The sequence below is a fragment of the Cydia pomonella genome, chromosome 8, assembly GCF_033807575.1.
Source record: "Cydia pomonella isolate Wapato2018A chromosome 8, ilCydPomo1, whole genome shotgun sequence".
NCBI lineage: Eukaryota > Metazoa > Arthropoda > Insecta > Lepidoptera > Tortricidae > Cydia > Cydia pomonella.
Window position 1 is genome coordinate 8,884,894 of NC_084710.1, and position 10,717 is coordinate 8,895,610.

At 34.5% G+C, this 10,717-nt stretch overlaps 1 protein-coding gene across 1 annotated transcript in view; it reads right to left on the reverse strand.

Annotated features, from left to right (window-relative positions):
- Positions 1–1,886, reverse strand: part of LOC133520490 (tachykinin-like peptides receptor 86C) — a 94,338-nt gene extending 92,452 nt beyond the window's left edge. Inside the window, exon 1 of the mRNA XM_061854930.1 lies at positions 1,175–1,886. Within this exon, the coding sequence (XP_061710914.1) occupies positions 1,175–1,352 (178 nt within the window). The 5' untranslated portion in view covers positions 1,353–1,886. The remainder of the gene's footprint in view (positions 1–1,174) is intronic.
- Between the last annotated feature and the right edge of the window lie 8,831 nt (positions 1,887–10,717).

Below are 10,717 nucleotides of genomic sequence, written 5' to 3' on the forward strand. Positions count from 1 at the left end.
TTGTCCCTCATCTCGTCGCGCCCGAACTGTAATACTTCGGAGCCTATAATAAGAGACATAACTTCAATATTTCATTGCAAGTTTGGGAAAAGGTTATTACTTATTATATACGATGTATTTTTTCCCAGCTTGTATAAAAGTTTTTGTTTTGCTAGGTCCTTATTAACTTTTGGGCAAACATCAGCTCCATACAGTCAACAATAACGAGCATGTACGTGACAATGTAATACAAGTTATAATTGACTAACACACAAAAAGTTGCGTCGAGAAGTCAGTCAAAAGTTGGGGTGAGTCGTGACTGATTCAATAAAGAAAATACTGGATAACTTCTGAAAAAGGTTTGCCAACAATATTATTATGCTTAACACATTCACTGCCAACGTTTTTGAAGCTCTACGCTCGTAGCCTATCTCAGCGTTTGTAGAGGAAAGCGACTACGAACTGAGAACCCGACGGGCGGGTTCCCGGCACTCGATGTGTTAAGTATAACTCTCCATCCAAATTATGTCTGATACGCCGAAGTTATAATGCATTTTTTAAGATGTGATTATCTGTCATACGAGACCATTTATTTTCCACAGTCAGCTCTGCTTCAATTTTTTTTTTTGTTGAACAAACGGCGGTCCATTTCTAATGAAAGGAGTGAAACAAAGACTTCCAGGTTAATCTAATTTTAGTTATTATAACTCATTCCAATATGGTACTGATATGACACTGACATATCAGTATTATATCAGTATCGTTATGGATTGAGATCTAATAACTAAAACTGGAATTTACCTGATTGTCTAATTTTATAAAATATCGAGAAATAGGCTCGTCCTCCTATCGATCAATGTATGTATTAGCGAGTACTACTCGTTAAGTACTCTGAAAACCCAATGGGTAATGGGAAACTTAGTTCTGATTGCATCTTATTATGCGAAATTATCTACAGTTTCACAAACGTATATGCTATCGATGTGTGCATTTCAACAATGATATCAAAATAAAATCGGTTGATGCTTGCAGAGGCATAAGCGATTGCGATGTAATACGGTTACCCTTTAGTTTTTCCAACCAATCCCTTACTAAGCGATTGATAAACGTTTTACGCTTAAACGTGGATGTTTTCATTGGCATAAGGGAAGAAAAAGCATGCTTGTGTCACATAAAATTTCTTTTAGTAGCTCACCTGTGACTATCCAGATAACGATGGCATTGCCGCCTATAGCGACCGCAAGCATGGCGGCGAACACGCAGACCCACGAGTTGTGCGCCCACGCCGGCATGCCCGGCGCCGGCGCCGGCGCCGCCGTTGTCCGCGGCACCAGCAGCGTTGACGCGCTCAGCACGCTCCGGTTGAAATCCATTTCCCACGTATACACCACCTGGGGCAAGTGTCATATGTAAATGATGAGAAAATTATTTTATGGGTTGTACATAAAGACACGAAACTTTCATTGCATGTTTTTTTAATGATGCAAATTTAAGTGCCAAAGTGATACTTATCTGAAGACAAGTTATTACTTAAAGTATCCAATTAAATGGCAACTCGCTTTATTTCCCCATATGGAATTATCCTTATGGCAATGTATTGTTTTTGCTATGTGCTATAAAATTTGTTGCAGACTTGTCTTGGTCTGACTCTAAAAATTGCATAAACATTAATAACTGAGACGATTTACCCTTTTATAACATATCATCAGCGTCTACGAAAATGACAACGTAGAAAATAAGTATATTGCTTGTAAAATGGATAGTCAATGATGCTGAACTAGACCTAATCTATCAGCGTTATTGGAGTGCCTGATAAAAGTAAATCGGATTGCCGACCCACAAGATGGTTCAGCAAACTACTGAAGGTTGCGGGTGACGAGCGAGATAGAGAATTTTGTTAGTATCTAGAAAAATCTTTACGTTCAAGAGTGAAACGGCCCTAATTTCAACTTTAAGATACGTCAAATATTAAGTCTAGATACGATATAGTTCGGATATGTCAGTGTCAAAAATGAAACATTCATATTGACATGAAAATACATAGCAACATTAATAAACACAACAGTAATTACATGGGTGTATTCATTCATATAAATGATTAATCGATGCTGCTTTTAAAAGTAATGAGTGAAATGACAGAGTTGGCATATTTCGCTAATTTTTGAAATTCATCGTACTTAAATCAGTATTTTTATTTATTTGCATATTTTACCAATTATTATCAGATCTACAATGACGCTTACACTTGAACATAAATGAAGTGTGCAAATGGGAAGCCAAGGCCATCACATATTCATTGAATATTTCATGAGTGCGAAAGTCGCAGACTATAGAATACAAAAAAAAAAAAAAGTGACCACTTTTGAACTTCATAGAGGCCACTAACGGCCACTTGAATGTACCAAAACGTTAGCGGACTGGAAAATACGAGAATGGTTATGGTGGATAGTTACTCGTATATCTTGAAAACAAAATAATTCACGCAATCACATATTATAATTTCTGAATTCAATACTTCCAATGTCACTTGATATCATTCCGATTTTTGTTGGACTTTTGATATTTGACAGGACTTTTTTTTGTAAATTCTAGAATTTCCAGACCTGTTTCAAAATATGTAATTATGTCAAGTCAAGAAGAATGACGCGTGCCTCTTAGAGTAGTTGTGACAGCCAAAATGGCTGTTTGCGGCGAAGCGTAAAGCCCAGCTATGCTGTCAGTGGCTGTTCTGTCGTCGGAGAGTAAACAATCGACCCGATTCGAAAGATGCTGGATTCGGGCAACCAATGTCACTTTGACGTTAGAAATATCGTAGATAGATCTTATTGGGATCACAGCGGAATCGAAATAAACGTCAATTTTGACATGTCGTTTAGTTATCTATCTTTTAAAGATCTTTCCAAGATCTTAAACGTGTCTTAATTACTCTTCGAATCGGGCCGAATTTAACATCTCTATAAATACAACAAGGATACTTCGTTGTGCGACTATTTACTAAATTTCTTCCGTTGTTTGTAATAATATATGTAGGTAGCTGTATTTTAATATGTCTGTGAAGTTGGCATATCAAAGTCTAGCAGATCAAATTTTTATTGGAGTTCTAACAGCATGCACCATAGGGCTAGAGTTCCTGATACTTTATAGCAATAGTTCTGACGTTTTTTTCATAAAAACCAATACTATGGATTTTTACCAAATGTGTTACCTAAATGTGTAATTAATATCCTAAATGTGTTACAGAATCAACAAGTCATTCATTGAATTGTAATCATTATTTGATACCTTTAAATGATGTCATATGGATAAAGATATCAACGCATATTACAGCACTATTTACAGTGATTTTTGTCACTTCAACAATGACATTTCAAATATACTGACACGATCGATTCCTATAAATCCATAGACAAAGCCGTACGTTTGTACCAGTAAAGGGTTTGGTGTTCTGTGAAGGATGTGCTCAATTGGTATTCAGAATAAATAAATAAATAAAATAATAATACTTTTAATATCACTGGGTTAGCGTTGTTCATAACTATTCCAAATTTCAAATCGATGGCTTAAGTAGTTTTCGAGATATTTAGCGAGGTGACAGACAGAAGACGGACGGACAGAGTCGCACCATAAGGGTTCCTCTTGTACTTTTTTAGTATGGAACCCTAAAAATGGCTTCTAATTGCGGCTATAGTAGGTACCATTAATTTGAAATAAAAAAAATAAGTAATAAATATATGAATAGACAACTCTGGTTTATATCTAACGTGAATCCGCAACTTTACTTCCAGCTCGACAAAATATCTACATGATTTTATTCGCGAATTCCATTGTCTTATGAATTTTCAGTCTCAAATTGTTACGTTATTAATTCATGAACTCCGCCTCTTTCCCTGATCCCTCCATCCAGTCTGTTGCTGCTGGTTAATGGTTTCCCTCATTAACTTCTTATATAGACAAGTACTTATTCAAGATAGATCGACGATTTTTAACGGGCTCCAAAAAATAAATGTTTTACCTATTTTTCCGGTTATCGGTGATTTTCATTGAGTACTCAAAACGATTTCTCTTTTCCCCGCATGTGGAAAAGGTTTTAACAGATATATTTATATGCTAATTAGTAATTGTAGAAACTATGTTGTTTCATTAAAAACTTAAGCTTTTTGATTGTATGTACTTACTTTATCCCATGCAAAATGATGAACGAATGCTTGATATGTCACAGTATTTAAGAAATGTTCCGCTTAAGATTTAGGTTTTTCCTTCGCAAGTGTAATGAAAAACATTGTGTGTAACTCTGGGGATAAGAATATTGCAAACTCGGGCCATTCATTACCTTCAGCCGTACACTATCCAAGCTTTCACCTACCTCCCTCGTTGCACAGTGTACTATTTCGAGCAAGTACCTGAATCTTAATAAATAACACTAATGACAGCCATTTAAAATAATGTCGAATTCAAATATAACTCATATCAGTGACTGTGTAACTATGAATTTTGTTCATTGTTATTTATTCTCAATTCTACAAAGGTCAGTTTAATTTTCATTGTTACAATCGGAATATTGATTTGGGTTATTACTTCTTGTATTTATTATTTATTCACGAACTTAATGGCGTGATGTTGGTAACAATAATTTCCACCTTTATTTATGAATCGAAAGCTTATTTTATATATAATCTAACTGTAATAGGTTGTCTTATTAAGTCAAAATGACAGACAACGACAAACGATTATCAGCAAATTGAGCCCGTTAATGAATAAAGGATTAATTTAGGCGTGCTCAACCTTTATGATGGGTGCTGCTATACACGTGACAAATCATTGAACTATTATTATAGTCTTCCTCGCCATGTCCGACGATGGTGACTGTTATAAATCGGAAACATGGAACGCTCTAATATGACTTACGAAGCCAAACTTGATTTGAAAATGCGATTAGGTATATGATGAGCTTGAATCTCGCGACCTAAACGCGTAACATAAATTTCACGACACCTACGACGTTTTTGTCGCATGGTACATGTTATGATTACGACAATTTCATTGTTAGGTATGGTTCCTTTATATGAAGTAATAATAACTCTGTGCGCTAGATAGAAATTCACGCGGACACTGGCGTTACTGGTACAGTCACGTCTGAAAATAAAGGTACAAAAAATGTGCCATAACTATGTATACACGACTTTATTGCCCATATATTAAGGTAGGTAGTGTATGCATATTTTTGGCACATTTTTTGTACCGATATTTTCAGACGTGACTGTACCACGCTATACGTCATATCCCTACAGGAGTAGGTAAGTAGCTTCTTATTATGAAGATGGCAGAGAAGATACACTTCCTCACTATGGTTGCCCCAAATGCGAACAGATGTTCAATTTGTTAATTAATCTGCAGGCACGGCAGTGCCCCCGCCAAGTCGCGCAAAACAAAGAGACGGCGGTACCATTCTTTTCTCAAAGCCATTCAGGTAATTTACGACCTCCTGTGTAACTTGTTCTGAATAAAGCTAGAAGCTTGAATTTTTATTGACCTTTAGGACATAATATAACTCAGAAAAATTCCGTTTTTCATTCAATTTGAACTTGTAGTTTAAGAACTATTGCACGTGAAAGTTTCCTAGTTTTGTCACTGACTCACTGACTCACGATCATCATAATTCTAAGGTACTTCTAGCAGACCCACAAGCTTCAAATGTTAAACATAATTATTTTTTAGCCTATCAAGTCATAAAAAACCTAAAAATATTGCAATTTCAGTCACGTTTAAAAGATATAAAAACCGAATAAGTAAAATTGTAATCCCATTTTGTGATTACAAGTTACAGTTTCTACAAATAATAGATAAAGGCACACTACGATGTACGATGTGAGTAGGAAAATGGCTATAGATTATTTATTTATTTATTTATTTATTTATTAATATAGTATAGTGGTTAGGGTATGGGTAATGGATATGATTATGGTATAGGTAAGTTTTGAGAAAAGTGGTATCTGACGTACTACCCGAAGTAGTACCCGAAAAGAAAAAAAGAAGTACAAAAAGAGGTGAGATCCCATCAAAAATATTATGTTTAAAAAGACTTCTTCTACCACATAAAAGTTTTCAGATGTATTGAATATAATGCTTAATAATTATTCATCCTTTAAATTTTCGCCATAGGCACGTAAAGTGCTAATTATCGCACTAGTGTGGCAAAGTAGCACCATATGTACTGTAATAGTACATTACAAAACAAGTCCGAAAAATAGGAAATTTGCAACGTGTGGCGATAAACTAAAACACGACCGAAGGGAGTGTTTTTAACCGATACGAGATGCGAATTAACTTTCACACATGTATCATATACAACGCTTTACAGTAAATAATTACCCTTTAAACTTTCGACACAGAGAGTGTCGGAAAGTAACACCATATTTAATGTAAAATATAATATAACGAAACGGTAGCTATTTACATGGATTTGAAAACAGCCACAAGCACTTGTAGGCGTATTAAAGTATCTCCCTGAGCCAATTTGAGACATTCTATTTCCAGTCACGTAAAAAAGCAAATGTTTCAATTCTGATCAGATTTTCTCTAATACCCTGAGCTAACCTGTCGCGATATTTGATACTACGAGTATCTTGAACAACGAAGCTAAGCAATACCTATATAAATAAAAAAATATATTGACGACAGTATTTGGTATTATAAGAAACAGGCTCAACGAATTTATTAACTTTTCTTATCCCTACTTAAACGATACATAAATGTTCGTAGCTATGCTTTGGAGATTGATATCAATAGACAAATATCTGTAGGGTTAAGATGATCGGCTCTTTATTATTTGACACTACGCCTGTCACTTTCTAAGAAGTATGTAAGCGCGAAAGTGACGGGCAGTGACAAGTTCAGTTCAGTTCAGTTTATTTATTGGTAAAAAATATTATGCAGGTTACACAGGTACATTTGAAATTATGCTAGTTATACATAATTCTAGATAAAATTTTACTGTTCCTTATATTTTATAATAATCGTGCAATAGTTATAACAATAATTTTCTTAAATTATCTCTTTTATAAGATCATCGACAGAATAACATTATTGGTCTAAAAGTAAACATTGAAGTTTTTTAGCGAATATTGAGTCGCTTTCAGTCAATTGAATGTCGTTAGGAATTTTGTTGTATACTTTGGGCCCAATAACACCGAGTGACTTTCGGACCTTCGCGAATCGTTGAATAGGAGCGACTAGTACAGGCAATCTGCGGCTATTTTCATCGCGGGTACAGGTTTTTAATTTTTAGTTTTTATATATGTTTTAAGGTTTGTTCTAACGTATTTACATACTTCTAATTTATAAAGAGATAAAAATGAAACTATGCTGCCACTGCTGTTCTAAATTTCAAGGTTTTATCTTAAACAATTTACGTTCGCGGTAGCACGCGGTAGCGTACCAAACGTGGTATGGGCATCAAATTTATGTGACGTGAAAGTTATTAGGAATTAATGTGAAGGGATGTAAGGTAAAAGGAAAACCAGGAAAAAGGTTGATGGTGAAAGCGCAGAAGAAAAAGACAAGCTGCGCCGACCCCAATTGAATAGGAAAAGGGCAAGCGGAAGATGAATTGCTATTGTAAAAAAATGTTCGTATTTAAGCGCAGCTAAAGACCTGTAATTAGTCTTAAGTTGTTTAATTCCATTAGTTACGAAAATTAATTACTTAAATTGTATTGTATATTGAATTAATTGTACTTAATTCAAACACATATATTTTTATTACATACATCAACACACTTGCATGCAAAAACTTGAATAAAAAAATCTTAAGGCCACTTAGGCCCACTTGCACCATCCTATTAACTCGGGGTTAAGCGGATAAACTGTTAACCCAGTGTCAAATTGTACTGGTAACCATTGTAACTTCAGGTTTAACCGGTTAACCCCGGGTTAACTCGGAGATTGTGGCTAACCCTGTGTTAACCTATAGTGCAGGGCCTTAATTTTCAATTCACCCGAATGATGAATCAACTAGGTATTTAGCCTGCGCATTGTCTGTCACTATCTAAGTAACGGGACTGTCATACTATCGAATTATGTATTATACACCGTGTTTTATTGAATTCCGATAACTTCGGGGTATTGGTAAGTACGTTTAAGGAAACTACATGACATGGTTATTTACCAAAAAAAAAAAAAAATTTTTTTTTTGTTATAAAAAGTAATTATATGTTGCATAGGTATACCGTTGTTGTTGCACGGGCATTACATGTATCTCAATCAAACAATTGAAAACTGTGACATGTCCATGTCATTTCGAACATCGATCGTCCGAGATAGTACTTACGTTTAGTAGCAAATGTATTAACCCGTACTAAACACTAATCAATATGTGAACGGGCCCTAAGGTAAGTGTACACACTCGTAAGGGCTTTATAAGATAAAAATAAAATATTGATTATCTCCGAAATGGAGTTAATTACAAAACCAGTGTCTTTGAGAAAGTTACTTAATTTAAGCTCAGGAATGCACCCTTGAAATTAACGAAAATTAAAAAAACACGGTGTATATTGTATCGAGTATTTGAACAAGTATCAAAAAGTTTTAGAGTGAATCATTTCCATCTAATGAAGCGTGGGACGGTCTAATGTTAACTTAATTGATCCATTAGCTGTGTAATAAGTGCATGAGGTATTATGTGATGTGATTTTTATACCAAAATAATTCTTATAACATACGTAGTAAGGTACAATTTAGTATTCAACAGATGGAAGGGTTTTCTGGATTAGTGTTTCTGCAGAGTTAAAAGGTATAAAAGACTATTTTCAGCATAAGTAGTCTTCAAAATAATTAAAACTAAAGCAGAGTCATTCCACTACAAAAGTAACGCGAGTCACTATTTTTTTCTTATTTCTTTTATTCCTGCTACAAATTTAAACATAGGTATATTTCTATATATATTATCTAACAGTCATAGTCAACCAAATTAAACTCATAACCAGTCATCGCAGTTTATACGCTATTGATAAAAGCAAAAGGTATATTCTTATTTGGCAATATTAGACCAATCACATGGTTCCATTTTTCTGAGTAAACTTACGTTGTTTTCTTTCAGCGCGACAAGGACTGTTAAACAAATCTAAAGTTTGTATCCTATAAAATCGGGATTCCACTAATGTGCGGCACAAGCATTTTTGTACTGAATATATTACCTTAAGACATACAGTGCCTATTGCCTGCTCGTTATAATTTGTGTACAATGAAGTGACATACACACAATTGCAATAAACTCATCTCAGTCAAAGAAAATTCAGATGGATGCGTCAGCGAATTCATGAATTCGTTTAAAAGCGTCATGCTCTCCAGGCAACCTCACATTGCGTTTCCTTTTTCCTCAAACAAACACGGATGACAAAAACATTTTGACAATACAATGAAATAATTTAGCGCAAAATGCCATAAAACGGTCACAACTCAGCATGTATCTGGCAAAGCCAGCGCTGTTCTTCCGTTGTGAATGAAACTTTAATTTACGATTACTCCTGAAATATTCATTTAAATTGTATAGTGTAAGACTGTAAGGGAACATTTAATCTGTATGAAATGCTTAATATAACTAACATATTTAATTTGAGAATTATCAATACTGTATCCGTGTAAATAGCGTTGCAAATGCCACATACCATGTGATCTTTTTCTAGAAATTAAGGATGGGTATAGCGGACTTTTTTGTAGACCCATGAAAGAGAGACAACCCCACCATACATTGTGTTGTTATAGCTCAAACGGATTAGGCAGCGTTTTCGATTAAAGCTCCTAGCCAGCGTGATTTTGTCCGACAACATCGTTATATTTCAACCAATTTACACAAATCCTTAACAAGTTATATACCTAAACCTTCCCCAAGAATCACTCTATTGATAGATCAAAGTCGTATGAAAATCCGTTCAGTAGTTTTTAGTTTTGGAGTAGTTTTATAAGATGTAGTGCATTGATGTTTTCCCCTAGACTTGCGGACGCTAGGTTGCGTGACAGTCGTGCACATAGCGAATATCGGCTGAAACTCATTTTTTCCTAAAAAAAACACATTCGAAGTTTTATAATATCTTATCGCTAAAGATACACATAAAAACGGGTGTTTTTTTTTAGGAAAACTTGAGTTTTAGCAGATATAACAAAACACGTCTTAATTATTTTTTCCTGCTCTCAATCATATACTCAAACTAGCCATTAACTAGCAAGTTGCTTGAGAATCACTTTCTATAGGAGTTAGAAGATTAAGTATTTTTTTAGTACTTTGGAGGACAATTTATCTCAGTAGGTTGAGTTTGGGCAGCTAAAAAAAATATGTGTCCGTTAGTACTCTATAACATATATAAATATAAATCAAATCGGAACCGGACAGTTGGGTACATTTCCTTGTAAGTTCGCCTACTTGGATTTTCTCCTTTTTTGACATGACAAAAATTTATAACTAATGAAAAAAATTGATCTGAAAGGCTGCTTAGTGATAGATACATAGATAGATAGATAAACCATTTATTCGAATATGAATCAATAGTTAAATAAATAACGGCCGCCATCTTGAAGTTCTTAATTTTTACTCTAGTCATGACAAAATAGATATGTGATGCGCATTCAATAAATTTAATGAATTGTTTCTTCTTTTCTATAATCTGTGTTTCCCGACACTTAAAATTAAAGTTAAAAATAAATCTTTCTATTCAAAAAAACTATCAAAAGGTATCCGTAATTGCTGT